General features: G+C 37.5%; 2 protein-coding genes across 3 annotated transcripts in view; both read right to left on the bottom strand.

The window, feature by feature from the left end:
• LOC105233403 (sushi, von Willebrand factor type A, EGF and pentraxin domain-containing protein 1) overlaps positions 1-24,923 on the bottom strand; it is a 108,825-nt gene that overhangs the window by 23,711 nt on the left and 60,191 nt on the right. The window lies entirely within an intron of this gene.
• Positions 19,790-24,923, bottom strand: LOC105233402 (proline-rich protein 36; the record flags this gene model as incomplete). Its single annotated transcript, XM_049446651.1, is given in 4 exon segments — positions 19,790-21,132; positions 22,085-22,185; positions 22,268-22,592; positions 22,661-24,923. Coding segments are annotated over 4 exon segments (3,531 nt in total), but the record flags the coding sequence as incomplete, so codon positions are not given.

Below are 24,923 nucleotides of genomic sequence, written 5' to 3'. Positions count from 1 at the left end.
TGCCCGTTAAAAATATATTAATATCTTCTCACTTAATATTTTTTGATGCAATCGAATATTGTAATGATTACTCGAATCCTCCGGCGTTTAAATTAATTTATCAAAAATAAATTTTACCAATCTAAATATCTTTAAAGATTTATTTATACGCGTAAAAAGTAATGGAAGTATGTTATTTGTTTTTTTAACTATGTTGTGATATATTTTCTTATAAAAAGTAATGTAATAATTATTACATATAAACAGTTACATAATTGCTTTTATAATGATTAAGGTAATAATAACTTTTAAAAAACATTAGCATTTCAAATGCCGAAAATTTTAAAAATTCTAATTCATTTATATAATTACTATAGCGAGTACGCTAGTATTTCATATAATGATTACTTTCATAAATACTTTTTATATAATCATTGCAAAAGCCGAAAAATTTAAAAATCCTATTTCATTTGTATAATAACTATAGAAAGCATTCGAGCATTTCTGATAATGATTACTGTAATCATTACTTTTAAAAATAAACATTTGCATTTCAAATGTAAAAATTCCGCATAATTACCATAGCATTTCTTACAATGATTATGTAATCATTACTTATAATGATTACTGTAATCATTACTTATAATGATTACTGTAATCATTACTTAAAAAACAAGCATTTGCATTTCAAATGGCGAAAATTTAAAAAATCCCGTTTTATTTGCATAATTACTATGACATTTCTTACAATGATTAATGTAATCATTACTTATAAAAAATATTTAGTATTTGAAATACTGTAAAAAATTTTAAAATTTCATTTTAAATTATAAAAAGTTGGGTTTTAATTATAATATTCAGTACACCGGCAGTAATCATTACTGATTACAAAACTTTTTCCACTTTAAAAATAGCAAATATCAAATTGATTTCAAATTACTAAGACAATGTGATAGAAAATCTTTTTATATACCTGTATAAGTATTTTTAAAATATGTAATTGAAGTAATGTTAAAATTGGCCATGAACAGAATGTTCTAGAAAGTAATTGACATTTTTAAACAAGTAATTTAACAAATTATATTTAATAGCTTAATGCAGTAAGGAAAAAAATTATTTTGATGTAATCATAAAGTAATCGAAATGTAATTTTCAAATATCTTATAGTGTTTTTTAGCCATTTAATAGTCGAATCAATAATATATTTCGTTTATTACTTTGGATTTCTTTAAATACTTAATGCAACAAAGAAAAAAAATATTCTGAAGTAATCATAAAATAAGTTTCAAATATTTTATAGTATCTTCCAGCTATTTAGCACACCAATCAATAAGATATTTCATTTATTCCTTTGACTTTCTTTATATAATTATTGGAGAAAGGAAAAAAATTATTTTGACGTAATCATAAAGTAATCAAAATGTAATTATTACATATTTTGCTGTGTTTTCTAGCTTTTTAACATTCCAAACTATTTCAACATATTTGCCGCTCCTTAAGCCAATGCCTATCTACAAACACACATATTCACACGGCATCAATTACAATTTGATTGACAAATAGTCGCAAGTGCAAATATAGTGCGTAATCCACCCGCACCGGCGCATTACATTTTCAATATCAGCGAAGTATATACATAAAACTGTAGATATATTGGGCCATGTGCTATATGTGCCACTTGTAACACACACACATATGTATGTACCCCATGAATTTGCATGTCTTAGAGAATCAGCCACTTGATTGCGGCACTACTTGCGCTGCTAAAACCGCAGAAACATTTGACTGCATGCAACAAAAGCAACAATATTTTTTCCTGCTGCCACTTGTTGGCCATTCGGCAATTGCATTTACACTTTTGCATTGCAAAATTTCTTTATACCTTTGCATGTTTTGCTTTGCTTTCGAACGCAAACACTTCTTCTGCTCATTCTTTAACAGCGTAATTCTTTTATACAACACTTTCGTGCCTTTTGTTTGATTACACACACACACACTTTGCATTCTACCTTTTTATATGATTTTTTTTTTCAATTTTCCCCTTTTTCACTTTGCAAAATGGAGTTGCTGCTGTTGTAGTGGTTTTTTGTGGTTTAGACGGAGTAAAATTAATTTTCTACTATTTTTTTATGAAGGAAGTCACTTAAGTTTTTTTTAAGTCTTTTTTATATAATTTTTTTTGTAAAATTGTTAAAATTTCTCGAAGAAAGTTCACTGCTTTTCCATCAAACGCCTTCAAGTGTCTCAAAGCAAAAACGAAAGACTCACGAAACGAACGCGCTTTCAAAATTTTTGCACAAACAAACGCGCACGAACACTTTGAAAATTTGCAAGGAAAAAATTTCACTCTATACGCGCGCAGTCCTTCGCGTATTTCGGTTATGAAGACTGGTATAATCTTTTCTTTTTGCAAATATCCATACAGCACCAGCGCCTTAAGGCAGTTCGTTGCTCATTACTGGCAAAGTAATCCAGTAATTCACTGCAATCCAACACTAAGTTTATTAAATTAAATTAAAATTATCCACAGTAACAGAACAGTTCACAAATCGGCTAGACAATCAGGCATTAAAATATTTTTAAAACCAAAAAAAATTCTTAGCAAATAAATAGTGAACAATTAAAGTCGTATCCGTTTACTGTACCTAACCACACGAAGGCCAAACACACACTAAACTGGCTTGAGAAAAATCTGAATTACCAAGCGTGTAACGAACAGCAGCGGCAAACAAGTAGCCGGCCGACTTGTCCAACACCAGCGACCAAGAAACCACGAAAACCCGACTTCATCACATAGCCACGGTGCTGGCAGCTAAGTCACGGCAAAAACAACAAGAAATAACAGACACACGTACAAAAATGGGCTATAAGCCGCTGAACAACAAATAAATGGTGCTATGCAGGCATGCACACACACGCACATACACACCTGTAGAAGTTTATATAGGTGTGTTTATGTATGTATGTAGGTACTTGTATATATGTATTGCTGGCTAAAGGCACTTTTCTGTTTTCTTTACTTTTGTTTTTGCTTTCGTCTTCGCCTTTTCGCCGTTCGACTTTGCCAAGTACGCGTGGCGGTTAGTGATGCCAGACAATGTGGAAAGAGCATACTATGACTTGTATTAGAGCTGCAGCTATGAGAAATTACTAGGCATGGTAGAATTAGATAAAGATAAAGATAAAGATAAAGATGAAGATAAAGATAAAGATAAAGATAAAGATAAAGATAAAGATAAAGATAAAGATAAAGATAAAGATAAAGATAAAGATAAAGATAAAGATAAAGATAAAGATAAAGATAAAGATAAAGATAAAGATAAAGATAAAGATAAAGATAAAGATAAAGATAAAGATAAAGATAAAGATAAAGATAAAGATAAAGATAAAGATACAGATAAAAGTAAAGATAAATACGTTATAAAACAATGATTATTTTGTAATTACATACTTGATTACTGCTTATGAATTTAATCATTACATTTCAATTACTTTATGATTACTTCAAGATTTTTGCAGCAAGTCTAATTTGGTTAATGTTACATCTTGAAATGTAGCGTAGTGTTTTTTTTTCGTTAAAACTTTTCAAAGCGTAAGACATAACTATGATTACTTTTTAATTACATTCTCTTTTCAATTCCCCTAAATATAATGAAAAAGATTTTCTCTCAAAGCAGGTTTTTTAACTAGCTAATATTTGAGTCACTCTTTGAAGATTTTCTTTTTTGAGTAATATAATTTGCATTACACTTCAATTACTTTAAGATTACTGTGTATTTTCTCTCAAAGCAGGTTTTTTAACTAGCTAATATTTGAGTCACTCTTTGAAGATTTTCTTTTTTGAGTAATATAATTTGCATTACACTTCAATTACTTTAAGATTACTTTAAGATTACTGTGTAACATTCCAATTTCATTAATGTTACTGTTTTATTTTACAACTATTACAAGTATACATACATATGCATAACTATTACTACAATTACATACATTATTTTCTCTTACTACTACAAATTACTTTTTCATTACTTTCTCTTATTAATACTAGTAATTATAATAATGCGGATAAATAGTTTTGCTGGAAGCCAGTACTTTTAACTCGTTGATATAACAGTAACATTTTGAGGGTTATCATTTAGGGCAATAAAATGTACATTACATTTCAATTACTTTATGATTACTTAAAATTTTTTTTGGCAAATCAAATTTCATTAATGTTGCAAGTGATAATGTTTTATTTCGTTACAACTTTGAAAAATATATCACCATTACTACAACTACTTTTTCATTATTTTCTCTTATCGATTCCTGTAATTATATTGCTATAGATAAATATTTTTCCTGAAGCCTTTTAACTAGTTAATATATCCAGCAATTTTTGAGAATTATCTGTTTTGAGCAAGAAACTTTGCATTACATTTCAAATTACTTAATGATTACTTTCAGATTTCTGTAACAAGTCAAATTTCATTAATGTTACAAGTGGTAATGTTTTATTTCGCTACAACTATTAAAAATATATTACCATTACTACCATTACTTGTTCATTATTTTCTCTTTTCTCTCAATACTAGTAATTAAAATGATGTGGATAAAGATGCTAGTTAGTTAGCATCTTTTGAGGCTTATCTCCTTGGGCAGAAAAATTCTCATTACATTTCAATTACTCTATGATTACTTTAAAAATTGTTTAAAAATATAATTGTATATAGTAATGTTACGCCTTTAATCTAATCATCTCTTTTTAATTATATTATCTTTCTTTCGTCTTATAATTCAAGTAATTATTTTTCTTTTCTATGAAGCATTTCTGACAAATTGAGCCAAACTATCTCAAAATTATAAAGAAAAAACTTGAGACTCTAAGGATCAGAATTCAAAAGTCGAAGGTAATGGCATAAGTAATCGATTCCACCCTTACTTCTCATTGCCAAATTTAAAATGAGTAGCTAATTGTGACAGTTAATGAGAACAATCACCTTATATAGGTCGTAAGGTCTTTACATCCAGGACATAACCCTCTTAATTGATTAGCTCATTAATCATTATTTACCTAAATTATTATTAAATTAAAATATCTTATTTGAGGGTAGAAAAGTATATACTACAATTGCCTGTTTTAAGATGTTTTTAAGCAATACAACCCAACTGTATTGCCAACAGAGAATTATAGAAAAGGACACAGCGATAATTAATAAAGAAAAATGATAGGAATTTCTAGCCAGAAAAAGACGCGCTTGAAGATGAATGACGGCGAAAAGTCATAGAAACACACAGACTGGAGAGAGATATAAAGAAATTCACGCGGCGAATTGCTGGCAAGATGTTGCAACAGGTATACTGAGAGGGAGAGCAGGCAGCGTGAGAAATATCGAGAAGAAAATTGAGCAGCGAAGTAAAGACTTGGAAAATGCGGGTAAAAAGATTTTCAAGTAGAGTGTAGACATATACATATGTATATGTATATGCACATAAATACAAACACAAGTAGAGGGAAATTTGGGGATTTCGGTGTCTGAAGGCTACACACGTATGTACTTACGTATGTGTGCTATTATATTGATAATGAAAATGATTGAAAAAGATTTTTGTTTTTCAAACCAAAATATTTATGAGCCCAAATCGCTCCATACATATGTACATACATTCTTACACAGCCTCATACACACACAACCTTTCGTCTAGCATTTCCTATGAAAACCCATACAATTTTTTTTTTCGTTGCAATTTCGTAAATCTTCTGTTTACTTCTTGCCATTAAACTTGTGTGTTTGCTTACCTGTCTAAATGCCTTTTTGCACCTCATTCACAGCTAACTGTCTTTTCCATTTTTGTTGTTTCTGCGTGCCTTTGTTTACATAATAAGCAAGCCATTGATACTTTCACATGCGTGGAGGAATCTTTGTAGGTCCTTAAAAGGTTGCAAATTGAGCCTTTTTTCTTCCATTTTTCACTGTGCCCAGCATGTTCCTTCACGTTAGGTAAGAGGGGCAATTCATATTTTTATTCTTTTCTCAATTACCGATTACGTGCTTTTGAAGTTGCGTGACCTATTAGTTATACGACTTGACATTGATCAGATGCGGAGGCTGCAACGTGTGTACGTATGTACATACATATGTGCACATATGTGTGCCAAAAATTGACACGATCTAGAAAAATAGGCGAAAAATAGATAAGCCTTAAATTTCTCGAAGTAAATATAATCAAATGCCAAGCTGACTAGCCTGTTTGCCAACATTTAATCCAATTTTCTGTACACTTGTTACAAGACTCGGCTGAGATGATCTTTAGTGTCTTAAGCGAATTCTTTTTTTCTCAAAGTCGACTAATTTTAAGAGCGCCATTTGCTAGGTTGTTGGACAGCTTCGACATCATATTCATAAACCCATATTTCGTTATCAGTAATGATGCGTTTGGATGGTGGCGTCATCTCCATAAGTTCACGCAACTGAGGAAATCTCTCTGATCGCCATTCACTTGGGAGTGGCCAGAAACGATTCTTTTACATATGACTCAAACAGCTCACAACTTCCGGTCTTAGACCAAGTATCCTCTGGATGGCCAAAGAAATCCGTTTGAAGGCGAGCTAAAGTGATAAAGCGAACCATCCCTCCCCAGTTTTGTGCGCTGAGTTTGGGACCCGCCACTTAAAAAACGCTCCGACTGAAAACGAAATAACAACCTCGGATAAGAGACCCCTCTTTTGATGACGACCTGGATGTCTCCGGATGGAAAAGCCACCAACCAGATCGATCTTGTTGTGATAGACGGAATATACGACTCCAGTATTTCAAACGTGCGTACTTTCCGAGGTCCTAATATCGACTCGGACCACCATCTTGTTGCAGCCAAGATACGCATCCACCTCTGAGCAGCAAAAAACCTACGTCAACAACACAAGGAAGTTTCGACATGGAGAAGCTGCAATCACAACAGACAGCCGAACATGTTTCTACCCGACTTGCACTCCTGCTCCCTGAGAGCACTCATCAGCAACTCGTTATAAGGGAAATGTGGGTATTTCAAGCTCCTTAAATACAGCTACAAACGACTCCATTGATTTTTAGAAAAAACAAAAGCACAGCTGTTACGATGAGGAGTGCCGTGCCCCAGCGGAAAGAAAACATACCGCCTACCTCCCAACGTTACGATCGACCGCAACGCGTGCCGAATGGGATAGATACCGAGAGTTGAAGAGGGAAGCGAGACACATTTGCAGATAGAAACAGGGAGAGGCTGAAATGGGGTGATGTTCAAAAATTCTACGAAAATATGTGTCGACTAACAGAAGGTTTCAAGACCAGAGCATACTCTTGTAGAACCCCCAGACCTAGTGACTGATGCGCAGAGAATACTAAAATTATGGAGGAAACACTTCTCCAGCCTGATGAATGGCAGTGAAAGCAGAACGCCAGGAGAAATCGAACCCGATTCCCCAATGGAAAGCGAACCCGATGGAGCAGACATTCCATTGCCCGACCATGAAGAGGTTCGAATAGCAATTACCCGTCTGAAGAACAACAAACACGATGGCGAAGAACTGATAAGGAGCATGCATCAGCCTCTTTGAAGAATATGGTCAGACGAAAGCATGCCTATTGATTGGAATTTAAGTGTGCTTTTCTTTCAACAAAAAGGGAGACCCCGTAATCTGCGCCAACTTCCGTGGGATAAGCCTCCTCAACAGCACAAATAAGGATCTATCGTACTGTGCGAAAGATTAAAGTCGACTGTAAACCAACAACTGACCAGATATTTACCATGCGTCAAATCTTGGAAAAGATCCGTAAAAAAATCGACACAAACCATTTCTTCGTCATTTTCAAGACTGCTTTTGACAGCTCGAAAAGGAGCTGCCTTTAAGCCACGATGTCTGAATTTGTTGTCCCCTCTACTACGCTGGCTACGTCATGTCGTCCGAATGAAAAAGGAAGACCTCCATTGAAAAGGCCGACTATAACCGCGTAAGCGGTGTCCATGCCAATAAAGAGGGCGATCTGAAGAACTTACTAGAAGTTGCCATAGTTAGAGGTCGAACCAAGCTTTTTGAGAAAAGAACTTCTCAGCATTACAACGGAACTTCATAACCTTACAACGTTTCCATTTCAATCTCCAAACGCTCCAACCGCAACTTTATGCGTCTTAGTTTTTCGACCAAGAACTTTCTATCCATCGAATATGGAAACTTAGCACAAATTAGTGAAACCGCTTGTCGTCGCCAAATAACAATTTCCAAAAAAACCGCACCAAGTACAAAGCTCAGTATTTCAGTATGTCTGTGGACTTTGTAAAACCGTAGTTAACCTCAATTCTTTTTTTAGGCGATCAGCAATGGATTTAACGGAAATGTGCACCAAAGTGTTCGATCGACTTCCGTTCGACGTGTTCGGCAAAGAATTGGCACAGCAAAACAAGTCCAAGACAAAAAACGCAACAACAAGTGCAAACAATAACAGTTGTGGTAGCAACAAAAATGGCATAAGTCCAAGCGGGTAAACATATAGACATATACAAAATTCTTAAAGTGAGTATGCATATATGTATATCGATGAGTATATACTATACATATGTATATACTGAAGCAAATAAGTCATCACACGTACTTTTACCGTTACATTGGCACCTTCTAGGGAAATAAGTATACGAAAACTTAAAAAAAAGAAAGAAAAACCCTTCTCCCTTTGTATGGTTGTCGGCTTGACGACTTCTGTGCGCTGCGCACCCGCAGTTAACGGCTCTCGAGTAAAAGCATTTCGCTGTCAGCGTGGTGACAAACAAAAAATTTGTCATCGGTGTCGCTACCGGCACCAGCAGTGACACCTGTTAAGTAGCGTTAGTGTTGGCCACCACCGACCGCCAAGACAAAGTATGCGCTATTTGCTTTTTCCCTTATGGTTGTTGTTGTTATAGTTGTGTACTTGTACAATACAATTACTTAAAGCACTTTTGTTGTTGTTGTAGTATTATCTATTAACACCACAGTTTTAATGTATAGACATTTGTAAGTATTCGGTTGTCATTATCACAAAAACAACATGACAAAGTGGAAAACGTGTGAAAATACGAATTTTGGAATCAAAAATAACTTTACGATACATCAGATTTCTTCACATTACCTTACATATATATTTGCCCTTCAGTAACGATCATCAATAGTCTTCATGGTGTAGGCGCTTGAGTAACTAAGAAATGCTCATGGTGAATGGACCATAAACAGTAGTTATAGAGTACTCTTGGGTTCTCACTTTTCTCTCTTCTTCGCTACTCAGATCCGTTGAACCATTCCACTGAAGAAGTGCCAATTTGGGAGCTTTGCACGTTCAAAGTGTCATGCAGTTGGCTGTCTCCTATCTATGGAAATGTTTTATATTAGGCCATGTGCCTAAATCCTAAGGGGAGTGATCAGAGTGTCGTTTATGGCAAAGGATTGAAGGAACTCTGACGTAATTCCTAAGAACTTCAGGTTCTTTAGTCAGTCCTCATTTCTGTTGAAAACGTTGGAGAGACTCATGAACTTATACATTAGTAGCAGAGTACCGAGGAATGAACTGTTAAGGGCTTTACTATAGATATCTATAGTAAAGACAGATCGATTCCTAAGGACTTCAGGTTCATTAGTCTGTCCTCGTTTCTATTGAAAACGTTAGACAGACTCACAAACTTAAACATTATGAGGAGAATACCGAGTGGTAAACTGTTCCCTAGAGCAAAGGCATATCGGGTGTCAGTTCATGGCTTATACACAAAAAATTTGCGGTAAGCATCTTTCCCAACAACCACTTGGAACACTATGTCACAGAGACCACTTCTGGTGTTCTTTTCTTTACTCAGATATCGACGAGGGACATAAATACACAGAGAAGTTAGGAAGGAAAATATGAAAGGGATTTTTCGGTTAGAAACTCTTCGTCTAGCTTAGTATTTTTCAGGCAGAAGTCACTGCTTTTAAGATGTAGACGTACAGCTCTGATATGCAGCCTCTGACAGAGGGGCCAGCATTCCCGCGTTCTAGCACTGGACCTATGGACCTCACGTGCCCAAAGCAAGCTCCACCAAGCGACTCGATATCTGCAAGTTCTTACTGAAAGGTGGCTCTGCTAAGGATCAGCTAAAGATATCACACCCGTAAGCATCTCAACGCAGAGCTGCACTGATGACCGACCTTGAAGAAAAGGAGCTCTTTTAAAAATGATATTCGTATAGTTTATTATTCTCTATAGGATCGCTATCACGGCTGGGAGCAGAAAATATGAGAGATGGCCTTAACCGGTTTCAGTCTTACGTTTTATGCTTTCTTCATCATCTTCACAATGAGACACTTGATTAGACATAATGCCCAAATACGGGTAGTCTTAATATAACTAATTGAAAAATTAATTATTCGAGTAGTTTTTAGATCGATTTATGAAAAAAAATTAATCAAAAAGTGAGATCGATCGATGTATGGATTCAACACGAGCCATGACGCAAATTAAACCCTTTTGGACCCAATTCCACTCTCTGAACCGCTGCTGAATCGCAAAACACCGATCCATTTATGAAGTGGGATCTAACTGCTGATGAAAAGTAGGTCATCTACGACAAGATCAAGGAAAACGGTCGTGGTCGAACCGGCGCAAGCCGTGCCGTGTCCACAATTGACAGTTAGAAAAATTGTTCTATATGTTTGCAGATAGGCAGGGAATCATCTGCTATGAACTGCGCCATTACGGTCGAACGCTTACTTTGGATGCAATCGGCCAGAAGCGATCAAATTTGATCAAAAGTAGGCTAAAAAGAGGAACAATTAAAGTGTTTAAAGGAAACAATCGCTTAGAAATTATGAACTTTGATCTATAGAAGAGGAATTCTATTCAGAAGAGATATTCTCTTCCAACAGGATAACGCTAGGCCACACATACGAGGTTTGACAATTAAGTAATGAGACTGATTTTATTGCTACGCTTGTGGTAAACCTGTGACCTTGAAATTCGATGATTATTGCCTTTTTTGTTAGCCGTGGAATCGTCCACAAAGAATTCGTTCCACCGGGAAAACGTCTACTATTGCCAAGTACTCGAAAGATTGCGAAAACGAGTCCACAGGGTGCGCCCAGACATCGCCCGTAACTGGATCCTTCATCACGACAACGCGCCGTGCCACACCGCCCTCAGCATGTACCAGTATTTGGCCTCTAAAGCGATCGCCGTATTGCAACTGTCGCCATATTTGCCCGACATGTAACCCTGTGACTTTTTTTTGTCTCCTAAAACAATATCGGTGGTCAAAGTAACCCATTTGGAGTCGATTACGAACACCCAGGCGGCCGTGACGAGGGTACTCGCGGACATCCCAATCAAAGCGTTCCAGAAATGGTACGAAGCATGGAAAACGCGCTAGAATCGCTGCATACATATCCGCCCAAGGGACTACTTTGAAGGGTATGGCAGAGTTGTAGAATAATTTTCAAATATACGGTTTTTATGGAATCAGTCTCATTACTTAATTGTCGTACCTCGTATAGAAGAGAAATTCCATTCAGAAGAGATATTATCTTTCAGCAGGATAACGCTAGGCCACACATATCAATAGGACTAGCTAAAAGTTCTGAGAATTTGATTGGGAATCGGCCAGTAACGGTCAAATTTGGTCAAGATTTAGATTTAGTATTAGGAAATATTAAACTCTCTAAAAGAAGTAATCGCTTAGAAATGAACAGCTTTGGTTTATAGAAAAAGGAATTCTGTCCCCACACATATCAATAGGGCTAGCTCGAAGCTTAGGGAATTTGTTTAAGACGTTCTTATGCTGCTATGTTTGTCACGTGGTGTGTTTGGACGAACCCTATATTGTGCGAAGGCTTTTTAAACCCCATACGACCTCAAAAAATGTGATTTTTATTTTATTTCACTGCCTCTTCCTTGGTTATTACTTATTGGGTTTCAGGTTCTGGATTCCTCCACCGCCCTTAGAAAGGAACATGACCTAATTCAGCAAACTAGGTTATGGCTCGAGTAAAAGAAATGAAAATGTTTAATGAAAATCAGTAATCAGTGACTAACCACTGCCAGCAAGCACACAGCCAAACATTGACCAACACCGTTATAACAGCTGATGTCATTAAATGCACTTTTCCTAATATATAAAATATCACATATGTGTTTGTGTAGGATTCGCATATACCGCTCCGCTTGTTGGACCATAGTGCCAGTCCGAGTTATTTGACCAGAACATTAAATGTTTGTGATTGCGCATGCGTCGCTTGGCTGCGCCGTTGCTGTGAGCGCTTTGAAAAGGTGGGCTGCGTTGAGCAGGTGGGCAGACCGTACATATAACTTCAGCGATACGTTCTGAATACCATTCAATATATTGAGTGGAGTACACATGTGTGTGTGTGACTTCATGTGCAGCGTTACGCCGTTCTAAAGCCACCACATCGGGTTTACCGCCCACCATTTTCGTAGTTGCGCCTGCTAACCTAAATAATGCAGCCAGTTTGACAGTGAACCGTAGAGCAGACGAAAGCGCCACTGCTTCTTCGCGCTCGTATTTACTTTTAACAGTTTATGTAGGCTATTGGCCACACTCACCGGCCGCTCTGCTTGGTCAATTGCGAATTCTTTTTTTGTTTTTAATTTTTTTTTTTTGTGATAGCAAACCATTTATTATGGCATAGATTGTGTGCGCACATTGAGCTCGTCTTCAACTTGTACATTCAGCGCATGCTCGTATGCTCTAACAATTTTTGGTGAAAGTTATGCCCAATCAAATGCAGCGTCAATCGAGCCGAGCTGCGGCACAAAATACAAAACAAGAACTATTGAGCAATGCTGAAGAATTCGTTGTATAGACACATATACCCATATGTATATACATATATATATGTATATACTTCTTCATGCTTACCACTTCTGAGCCATTTGGTAATGTGGGTAATAGCATACGTAATTCGGGGCACGTTTGAGTCGCTTAAAATTATGTCAACACATAGGACATAGCATAGCAAAGCATATTTGTGGACATAACAAGCGTTTTTGATTTCAAATTCGAACTCTATTTCTATGTCCGTATGTATGTAAGTGTCCATAATTTGTTCTAAAAAATATTTTTGTTCAAGCCTGAGTCTCAAGAGCCGAAAAGAAAGTTAGAGCCTAACGGTTTACCTTAAAAGTGCTGCTAAGCCACGAACAATAACAAATATTTCCACAAAACATCGAGGACAACGACATGAAAGCTAGCATTGCAATTCTCATTTAAGGGTTATTCTACTTTCAAGTCTGAAAACACGCGTTTTTTCGTGAACTTTTTTGAAAAGGTTCTTTACCTAATAATTATAACGAATATACATTTACAAAACTTAATTTACCTTAATAATCCATGATTTATATACAAGAATTTGGATTTCTACGGAGTATCTCCCAAAAAGTATCTTCTTTTTCTTCTTTATTGGCATAGACATTGCTTATCCGGTTATAGTCGAGTTTACAACAGCGGGCCAGTCATTCTTCCTTTTCGCTATTTGGCGCCAATTGGAAATACCAACAGCAGCCTGCTCCTTCTTCACCTGGAGGTCTTCTTTTTCCTCTGCTTCCACTTGCAGGTATGAAATCGAAAACCTTCAAAGAGAACACTCCAGTCTCTGCCATCCGGACAACATGACCCAGCCAGTCTCTTAATTCGCTGAACTATGTCAATGTCGTCGTATATCTCATACAGCTCATCGTTCCATTGAATACAATATCCATGGTGACCAAAGAACCATAAATCTTCCGCAGAACCTTTCATTTAAAAACTCGCAATGCCGACTCTTCAAATGTTGTCATCGTCCTTGCCACCATATAGCCGGACGGGGATGATAAGTCATTTGTAAAACTTGGTCTTTGTTCGTCGAGAGAGGACTTTAGTTCTCAATTGCCTACTCAGTCCGAAGTAGCACCTGTTGGCAAGAGTTATTCTGTGTTGCATTTCGAGGCTGACGTTGGTGTTAATGCTGGTTGCAATATAGACGAAGTTATCTACGACTTCGAAGTTATGACTGTCAACAGTGACGTGGGAGCCTAGTCACGAGTGCGACGACTGTCTGTTTGATGACAGGAGATATTTCATCTTGCCCTCGTTCACTGCCAGACCCATTTGTTTTGCTTCCATGTCCAGTCTGGAGAAAGCAGAACTAACACCCAGACCGTTGAGGCCGATCATATCAATATCATCGGCATACGCCAGCAGCTGTACACTCTTATAAAAGATTGTGCCTGCTCGATTAAGTTCTGCAGCTCGAATTATTTTCTCCAGCATCAAATTGAAGAAGTCACACGATAGGAAGTCGTCTTGTCTGAAACCTCGTTTGGTATTGAACGGCTCGGAGAGGTTCTTCCCGATCCTGACGGAGCTTTTGGTGTTGCTCAATGTCAGTTTACACAGCCGTATTAGTTTTGCAAAGATACCAAATTCAGACATCGCGACATAAATGCAGCTCGCTCCTTTTCGTGCTGTCAAAAGCAGCTTTGAAATAGACGAAGAGGTGATGTGTTCCGATTCTCCTTTCACGGGTCCTTTCCAAGATTTGGCGGTTGGTAAATATCCGGTCAGTTGTTGATTTTTCAGGACAGAAGGTCCAATTGTTTACGATGGGATATAATCTTTTACACAATACGCTCGACAGAACCTTATTTGCGATGTTCAGGAAGCTTATCCCACGGTAGTTGGCGCAGATTGTGGAGTTTCCGTTGTTGTGGACTGGACAGAGCATACTTAAATTCCAATTTTCGGTCATATTTTCCTCCGACCATATTCTAGAAAGAAGCTGATGCATGCTCCTAATCAGTTCTTCGCCGTCGTGTTTGAATAGCTCGTCCGTCAATCCATCGGCCACCATCGCTTTGTTGTTTTTCAGACGGTCAATTGCCATTCCAACTTCTTCATGGTCGGGTAATGGAACATCTTCTCCATTGTCATCGATTGGGAAATCAGGTTAGCCTCATCACCTCTGGGGGTTTTACAAGATATGATTCAGTCTTCAAACCTTTTGTTAGTCGGCGCATCTTTCCATAGAATTTTCGAGCATTACCCCGGTCGGCCAGCTTGTCAAGCTTTTCATATTCACGCATTTCGGCCTCTCTTGTTTTTTTTTTTTTGTCTACAAATACGTCTCGCTTCCCTCTTCAACTCTCGGTATCTATACCATCCCGCATGTATTGTGGTCGATTGTAACGTTGCACTCCTCATCATTTGAGCTGAGGTTTTGCCTTTTCCGAAAACCGATAGTTTCGTTTGCAGCTGTACTTAAGGAGCTTGAGATGCCGTCCCACAGTTCCCTTATACCGAGTTGTTGACGACTGCTCTCAGAGAGTAGAAGTGCAAGCCGAGTAGAAAATCGTTCGGCTATCTGTTGTGATTGCAACTTCTCGACATCGAACCTTTTTTTACTGCACAGAAGCGGGTGTGAATCTTGGCTGCAACAAGATAGTGGTCCGAGCCGATGTTAAGACCTCGGAGCATGCGCACGTTTAGAACACTGGAGACGTGTCTGCCGTCCATCACAACATGATCAAACTGGCTGGTGACTTTTCGATCCGAAGACAGCCAGGTGAAACTGAACGAATCAGTTTGTATGGAAAACTTTTTTACTTGCCAAGAAATCTTCCCGAATTTTGGGACGAATTATTGTCCATACTGATGACACAATCTCCGAAAAAATTGTTCCGATCGGAACGGGTACCTTATCCATCTCATAGGATAGCGAAGATTAGATAAGTTGTCGTCGACGTCATCCAACGGTAGGCCCAGGAAACGTGCTGTTTCGACGGGATCGGACCAAAATTAAAGGGAGAAGGGTATCACATGTGTAGCGTTAGCAGAGCATGCAAAGAGGTGGCCAGTGCCACGCGGGGTCTCAATGCGCGCTGGACGTATATTTGATATGTCAGGGTCTATTATGTATAAGTAGGAGTTTAACTTGCTACAGTACCCAGAACAAATCTGCGTCACTCTCGTTTTTCGTGGCAACTCTTCGTCTATTCATTGAGAGGGAGTCGCTGAAGGTCTTAGTGGCTTCACTGTGAATGGCGGTCAGTGCATCTCAGAAGTCGTTCGTCTTGTCGGCGTATTGTTTGATGTCATCGACGCAGTTGAGGAATGACCTCTTGATGTTCCTAGTAGGCGGTTCCACTCCAGGCAGGTGACTGCAGGGATAGTTTCTGCAAAAGCACACCAGCAGGAACTGCTTAGAGACGAGTTCTTTATACTCCTTAACTGGGAGCATACGGGCCTCACTATGCAGGTGTTCGATGGGAAACATCGAGAGGTATCCCGTCGTAGTCCGGAGTGCAGTGCTCTGACAAGTTTGCAGCTTCCTCGTTTGTATTTCACTGCATTCAGGCGACCATATTGGTGCGACGTAGTTAAAGACCGGCCGGCCGATTGCCTTGTATGTTGCACATAACGTTTCTTTGTCCTTTCTCTCATGTGCTGTAGGTTAGTGACATTAAGATTTTGTTGTGGCTTTGTACTTTTTCAATAATCGCGGTCGTATGAGGACTTCAATCCTCGCAGTTCCCACAATAGCCGGTTCTACGTTACCGGAATTGACCCGGATTTTATCCGGCCAAGGGCGGAGATCTAACCTCGTTTGGATCGGCAAGTCTTAGTATCGCATTATTGGTGCTCGCTAACGGTATACAAGAGAAAAAATGCAGCAACTCTGAAGTCAGCTAACGGCATTTATAGAAAACCATTGACTTCGCAATAAAATCAACTAATACTTTTATTTATATTATATTGTATATATATTTATCTTTATATATATAGATATATATGTATTTCGATATATTTGTAATATTATGTATATTAAATCTACAGTGTATCTCATTATTGTTAATAAACTTGCTGCTTTAGTTACTTTTTTTTGTTTTTTATTTTATTTTTTTTATTTTATTGATAGTATTGCGCGGCCACACAGGCGCGGGAGAGGGGCGCAAGTATTTTGACAATAACTTTTTTTTTATAATTTTTTTATAAGAATTAAAACTAATAGAAGTAATTTTACTTGTTTTTGAGTTCTTGTTTTTGTAAGCAACATACAAGCGCGTATACATAAACTACCACATACGTATCTATGTATTTATGTGTTTACCTAAGCAGTTTTGTGGTCGAAAATAACGGTTTACATTTCATTTAAATTATTATAAGTGTATAATAAAATATTTGCGCGCGCTTGCTGCCACTTAGCGCTCGAATTCAACAGCTTCTGAGCGCAAGCTTAATATTTACTGCATGTATGTATATAACTAATTATATGTACATATGTATGTATGTACTTATGTTTGTAAATAATAATAAAAATAAGAAATATGTTTAAATAATTATAATTAATTAATTTAGCATAAAAAGTACAAAGCACATGTGAGCAAACACTTCAACTGTAAATACATACAAACAAGTATAGTGCATAGTGTGTGTGTGTGAGGGTGTGAGTGTGTAGCTTAAAGTAGAATACAAAAATAAAAAGCGTGCACGTAGACTAAATACATATAAATATTTATAATAGTTAAATCATGTATATAATAGTTGCATATATACTATATATACTTATATATATGTATGTATGTATGTATGTGTGCTGTGTTTAAAATGTGCAATTTTTATTAAATAATTTAATTTATAAATAAGAGTAAAAAATAAGGTTGCTGCGGTGCGGATGCAAAATTCCAATAAAATTACAACAACAACAAAGTCGAATTGCGACTACTTGACTTTGAGTACCAAAGTTAAAGATTTTTAATTTTTTTATTATGCCTGGAGCGTCTGCCAACTGAGCGTGCGAAGTGTAACTTATTGAAAATCTTGTTTATATATATATTTACATACATATATGTACATATGCAATATACGGCTGAATTCAATTGTTGTGGTTGTGTATGAGTAAGTCTAATGCTAAGGCTAAATAAACAGTAGTTTAATTAACTAGCACTAATTTTTTACTTTATTATTTATTTAATTTATTTTTTTAATATATTTTGAAAATATTTTTTTTTAAATATATTTTGAAAATATTTTTTTTTTAATATATTTTGAAAATATTTTTTTTTAATTAATTATTCAAATTTTTTGAAAATAATTTTTTTAAAATTTTCAAAATTTTTTTTAAATATTTTTTTTCTTTTTAATTTTGTTTGAAAATATATTTTTCAAATTTTTTAATTTTTCGAAATTTTTTTTTTAATTTATTCTGCAATATTTTTTGACATTATACTCACAAAAAAACTTCAGAAACCAATATATTGAGAAATGATCAAAAAATATTCGAAAATATATTTTCAAAAAAAAAATTTCAAAGACTTCCACAATATATGTATGTATTTCAAAAAAAATTTCAGAAAAAAATATTTTGAGAAACTATTAAAAAAAATTATTGAGAATTATAAATTTCATTAATTTCAAATATGACCGAGTCTAAAACTTGTATAAGGTAGTTTAATTAACTAGCATGAATTTTTAATTTTATAATTTATTTAATTTGTTTTTTTTTTTTAATATTTTTTGAAAATAATTTTTTTTTAAATATTTTTTGAAAATAATTTTTTTTTTAATATTTTTTGAAAATAATTTTTTTTTTAATATTTTTTGAATAATTTTTTTTTTAATATTTTTTGAAAACATTTTTTTTCATTTATTAAAAATAATGTTTTTTAAATATTTTTTGTTTTTTTTTTAATTTTGTTTTAAAATATATTTTTCAAATTTTTTTAAATATCTTCTGCAATATTTTTTTGAAAATAATATAATGTTCAAAATATATATTTCTCAAATTATAAATTCAAACTATAAAAAATAAATTTAAAATATATTTAAAAAATTTTTCAATTTTTTTATATATTTTTTAATATATTTTGAATTATATTGTATTATTTTCAAAAAAATATTGCAGCAAATATAAAAAATTATTTTGAAAAAATTCAAAAACAAAATTTAAAAACAAAAATATAAAAGCCATAATATTTTCAAACTATATTATTTTCAAAAATTTTTTCTTCAAACATGTTTCTGAAAATATATTCTCAATAATTTTTTAAACATTTCTCTACATATTGTTTTCTAAAATGCCTACTAAAATAAAAAAAAAATATTGCAGAAAATATAAAAAACAAAAAAACATGTTTTTGAAAATATATTTTCAATCATTTTTTTTAATCATTTCTCAATATATTGTTTTCTAAAATGCCTGTTTTTTTAATTATATTTTCAAAAAAAAACATTTTTAAATATTATTTTTCAATATTCTTTTGGAAAACAATACTACATTTTAAAAATATTATTTTCAAACATTTTTTTTAAACTTTTTAATCATGTCTCAATATATTGTTTTCTGAAATTCCGGCTTTTTTTAAATATTGTAAAAAAAATGATAAATACATATGTATATTTTGTCAGTATTGTTTTAAAAAATAATATGTACTATATTTTGAAAATATTAATTTCAATATTTGTTTTTGATTATTTTTCTTCAACTAGGTTTTTGAAAACATATTTTCGGTAATTTATTTTTTTAATTTCCCAGTATTTCGGTTTCGAAATTTTTTTTAATATTTGCCAAATATCTCCAAACATGTTTTTGAAAATATATTTTAAATAATTTTTTTGAATTATTTCTCAATATATTGGTTTCTTCATTTTTTTTTAAATATGTGCATATATTGTCAAAAAAAATTTTAATATTTTTTTTCAAAATTTTTTGGGAAAATATTTTCTTTCAATATTTTTTTTGGAAAATATTTATTTTCAAAATATTTATTTTGAGTATTTTTTTTTTAAATATTTTTTTTGGAAAATATTTTTTTCATGTTTTTATTTTTATTTTTTTCACTGTAGTGATGTACCGAGGAGCTATTTGTTCAATATTAAATTTCCAATAAGTGGCCTAAACATTTAATAAACACAATTAGCAAGTATTTAGCGCGTGCAGCGTGCCTGTGTATGTATGTATGTATTTACTAAAAGTATGCAACACTAGACTTCAACCAAAGCACCACGCACGCTAGAACTTTGACTTTGCGGAGTTTTAGCCGCCCGCTTGCTGCCTGATTGCCTAAACGTGCCTGCGTTATGCCCACATTGCGTTGAATGTTGCACAAAAAAACCTAAAAAATATTTAAATAAATCAACTACGCCTAACACATACACATATTCGAATACAGAAAATATTAATATTTGCTAACGGGCGCGCAGCCACGCGCATATAATTATCTACAACTAGCCGACCACTACTCGTATGCCCTTATTGCATCTAAAAGCCGCGCAACAACGCGTTAACAATGTTCGTGCGCGTGTGTTGTTATGTGTTGTAGTCGTCGTGCTGTGAGCTAAAGTAGCTGACAAGCCCGCTAAATTCGCTCGCTTGCCCCTCACCGCTGTCGGCTGCAACCGCGGCCGTGGTTGTTCCCTGTGCTGATGAGGAGTCATCAGCCACATCGGCTTGTATGCCGCCCGGTGAGCTGCGCGAACCCGACGACTCACCCGCTATGACGAGCGGTGATTTGGTGTGTGCCACCGCGTAGGTTTCCAGTGTGGTGAGTTTCTTACGTGGCGGCGCTTGTGGTTCACTGACAACGGCTGGTGCTGCTGCTGCTGCCACGGTTGCCGTAACAATTGGCCCTTTGCTGTTGACTATGGTGGCGACGGGTGCGCTTACAGCGGCTTCAGTCACTATTGCACGCGTTGGTATTGCCGCGGGTGTTGTAGTTTGTGGTGTTGTTGTTGTTGTTGCTTGTATGGGTGTTGATGTTGGCGCTTGTATTATGGTTGGTGTTGGTCTTGATGGTGACTTTTGTACAATATTACTCTTGTTCAAGTTGGCGCTGGCGCTTGATGGTGGCGCTGCTACGATGACTGAGCTTGGTTTCGCTATAGTTGTTGTGATTGCGCTTGCTGGCACGCTTGTTTTTGTGGTAGCTATTGGTGTTGTTGTGATTGCTGCTGCTGCGCTGGCTGCAGCGGATACTATTGTTGGCGGTACGGGTGGCGCTGAAATAGTTGCTGCTGTTGTTGGTGGCGGGCCACCACCGCCGCCGCGAGATGTAGGCGCTGGCGTAGATGTAGGCGGTCGCTGCATGGGTGGCCCATGTGGTGTGGTTAATGGTGGAGGTGGTGGATAATAACCATATGGTGAATAAGTGCCTGAAAAAAAAAATTTGCAGTTACGCAGATTCAGTTAATTTGTGGAGACTTTTTTGGAGACTTTTCGAAAAATGTTAGTTTATGTCGCTAAACATTTTTATTATAAGTCAAAGAAGAAAGCAAGGCTGCAAAGTTAGTGTGTGGAAACTTGTGTTGGAGACTTTACAAACTATTTTAGTTTATGACGATAATCCTTTACCGCAAGTTTAGGATAGAAATTGTTACAGAAAATAAGCGGGGTTTTAACTTGGTAAGTGGAGACTTGTGTTGGAGACTTTTCAACATTTTTATAATTTACATAAATAAACCTTTTGTTAAAAGATTCAGATGGAAATCTAAACTTCAGATAAAGGAAAAATTAGAATGTGGAGACTTGTATTGGAGATTTTTCAAAATTGTTTTATTGATGCTCATGCACTTTTTAATATAAATTTAAGTTAGAAATTTATAAAAGAATAAGCTAGTTGTGAAGTTGGTGTGTGGAGATTTGTGTTGGAGACTTTTTAATTTTTTTCTTTTAATTTATGTAAATAAACTTTTGATGCAAAATTGAGATGGAAATCGAATTTTAAGATAAAGGTAAAATTGGAGAGTGGAGACTTGCATTGGAGATTTTTGAAAATTGTTTTATTTATGTTTACACACTTTTTAATAGAAGTTTAGGATGGAAATTGAAACCGAATGTAAGACGATTCTGAAGTTAGTGTGAGGAGACTTTCCAAAATATTTTTTGATTACGTCGTAAGTGAAAGAAGCTCTGAGCTGTATGTTAAGTATTTGATATTGAAAGAAAAGAATTAAATAAGTCGAAAAAACCGATAAGAAGATGTGTAAGGACAGTGGTGAAAGAGAGAATGAGAGCCTAATTAATAATTTTTGACCTAAACATTTCCCGAATCCTGTGCCATAATTCTTCTCAAACGTGATCTCTCACAAATTTTAATATACTTACGTGGGCCACTGGCAAACTCCGGTGCGCCACTTACTGGAACTCGTAGATTCGGCACATGCGGTCCACGTGGCACAAAGCTTGGGTTACCGTATATGGGAGGCCTGAGGGAAAAATATAGGATATAAATATAAGAATTTGTAAATTTAAAAATAAACAAAGTTGATTCAGAAACCTGTTGCTTACCGATATGGATTTAAATGTGACGTAGAATGACGCGCTGGTGGTGGCGGACCGCCATACATGCTGGCGCCCATGCCGCCCGGCACATGATGATCACCCGGCGCTGGATAAGTCGGGCGTTCGCCAACACTACCCTGCGGCGGCGGACCATGATTTGTCAAGGATGAGACGCTGCCACGCAATGGCGGCGGTGGGCCATAGCTTTGACGCATACCATGTGGCGGCAGACCCGGCATACCGGGACCATCACGATGCCGTGACATGGAAGGCGGTGGCCGAGCGCCAGTCACGGCAGCCAGCGAGGTTGGCGGTGCAAAGAAGCGGGCAACTGAAAGGAAATAAAAAAAGGAAAAATTGAAGTTCAAGGCAACAAACGGCGCATGCGCGTTAACTCACCATCAGCGCCGGGATATAAATTGCTCATGGCGCGCACGACGCTTGCATGCGCGGCGGCTGCAGGTAGTTGCGGCATACGCGTAATTACGGATGCTTGCGAGACTGTAGGGGCACCGCTGACGTTGGGGCCTTCTTGTTGCTTGTACAGTTGTGGCGGCGGCGCGTTAGCTGAGGCGGACAGTGCTGACTTTATTACGCTGCCGCCGGCACCATTACTTGCGGGCGATTCACTTGCTTTATCCGATTGTGTTGTTGCTGCGGTAACAGCAGCAGCGGTTTGCTGTTTTTGCAATGTATCACGCAGCGGCGTAATCTTTTTCCGTCTACCGCGCGGTTTAGGTTCCGTTTCGGCCTTATTGACACCGGCTGTGGGCGCAGACGGCGGAACACTGCTGGCACTCGCGCCGCCAACGGGCGGACCACTACCAGCGCTGCCGCTGGTCGCAAGCAACGCTTCACGTGTAGCAGACGCGCCCGGCAATGGTTGCGTTGTGGGCGGGAGATTGTGGCGCGCCGCTGCAGCGGACATAAGGTGTTGCGCGGCCAACATCTGCTCCACCGTCATGCCCGCCGGTAGACGCGGTAAATGCTGTGGTGGAAAACTGCTGCGGTTGAGTGGTTGACCAAGCGGCGCGTTCAGCGCGCTCTGTAGCAGATGTGTGGGTGGTTGCGCTGATGGATGACGCTGTAGCAGATGTGCGAGTGGCATGTTCGCACCATGTGGTGGAAATTGATGACGTAGCAGTGGTGGATGCAACGTGGGCATCGGTAAGCGTTTGCGCATTGGTTCCTGTAAGCCGGACGCCAAAGGTGACGACGACATGTGATGCGCTCCGGCAGCTGAGCTGGCGCCTGGCATTTGTGCAAGCGCGGCGAGCGCTGGATTTATCAGTGAGGTCTTCTCCAGACCGCCAGGTGTGTTGGTTACAACGACACTGGAAGTATTGCTAGGTAGATTGGCAGGTGGTGTTGGCGCAACAGCTGGCGGCGCGGTTGGTACAGCTGGCGTTTCTTTGGATTTGTTTGTTTGCTTGGTCGGTGTGCGCAACACTTCGTCGGCTGGCGGTAGGTCACGTGCTGCAGCAGCTGCGCTCAATTCCTCCTCTTCTTCCACCATACGCGCTATGGTATCCTCATCCATGTCTTCGGGGAAATCGTCCGGCAAATCTGCATCGTCGAACTCATCCACCTCATCGACATTATCCGAATCGCCAACACTTTCGCCCTTCCGCTGCAGATACTCCGCATCCAGTGCCTTGGCTTGACGTATCACTGACAATGGCACTGTCGACAACGAATCACTCAGCTTGGCCGGTGAACGTTTGTCTTTTTCGCCATCCGCTTTGATCGGCGTTAGCCGCGGTGTGGCGGCCAATTTTGCGCCCTCAGCATTCTTTTCGGCCAACATACGTTTGATTTCCTCTTGACGTTGTATGAATTTCTGGCGCTCTTCGGGCGGTGTATCTGGTCGTTTCACGCCTGGTTTTATGCCACCGTCAGAGCTCTCATCGTCGAAGTCCTCCAAGTATGCATAGCGACGTCCACGTGTGCGTCGCGTGCTGTCCTCACTATCCGAAAAGCTGTCTTCATTTTCCGATTGTTTCTTCTTCTTCTTCGATGCTGTGGTCTTGCCTTTACCTTTACCCTTGCCTTTGCCCTTCGAAGAGTTGCTGGATTTGAGCGGTTGCGAACGCGGTTGTTTGCCTGAACCCTTACCACCGGTAATGTCATCATCATCTTCCTCTTCCTCCTCTTCACTTTCGCTAATATCATCATCTGAGTACTCAACGCGTTTGACTTTCTTAACCGGTTGTTTCTTAAGTTTCGGTGACTTGCGTGCGACATTTGAGCTGTTGCCTTTACGTTGCTTCTTACGTTTCGACGGATACCAGGCGCCGTCAGATTCGCTCGTCGTATCGTCGCACAAGTCAGCGCTATCAACATCTTCGAGATTTTCGGAAGCCTCCGAGTCCGTCTCCGACTCAGAGCAGTCCCAATCATCGCTTTTCTTCTTTTTCGACTTCGGCCGATCTTCCTCCTCTTCGTCATCATCACTCTCGTCTACCACGAAGCGTCGATCTTTGCGACGCTCACGAATTGCACGTCTCGCGGCTTTACGTTGCTTTTTATTTTTCTTGCCACGTCGTCGAAATACCTCTAAGCTCGAATCACTATCGGTCGAAACGGAAATGGAAGTATCTTCTTCTTCATCATCGTCAAATGAAGATGTCTTAAAATCTTCATCAGATGCATTGTCCTCCTC

Source organism: Bactrocera dorsalis, chromosome 1, assembly GCF_023373825.1.
Source record: "Bactrocera dorsalis isolate Fly_Bdor chromosome 1, ASM2337382v1, whole genome shotgun sequence".
NCBI classification, from domain to species: domain Eukaryota; kingdom Metazoa; phylum Arthropoda; class Insecta; order Diptera; family Tephritidae; genus Bactrocera; species Bactrocera dorsalis.
Note: the sequence above shows the minus strand (reverse complement) of the source record. Positions and strands in the feature narration are given on the sequence as shown.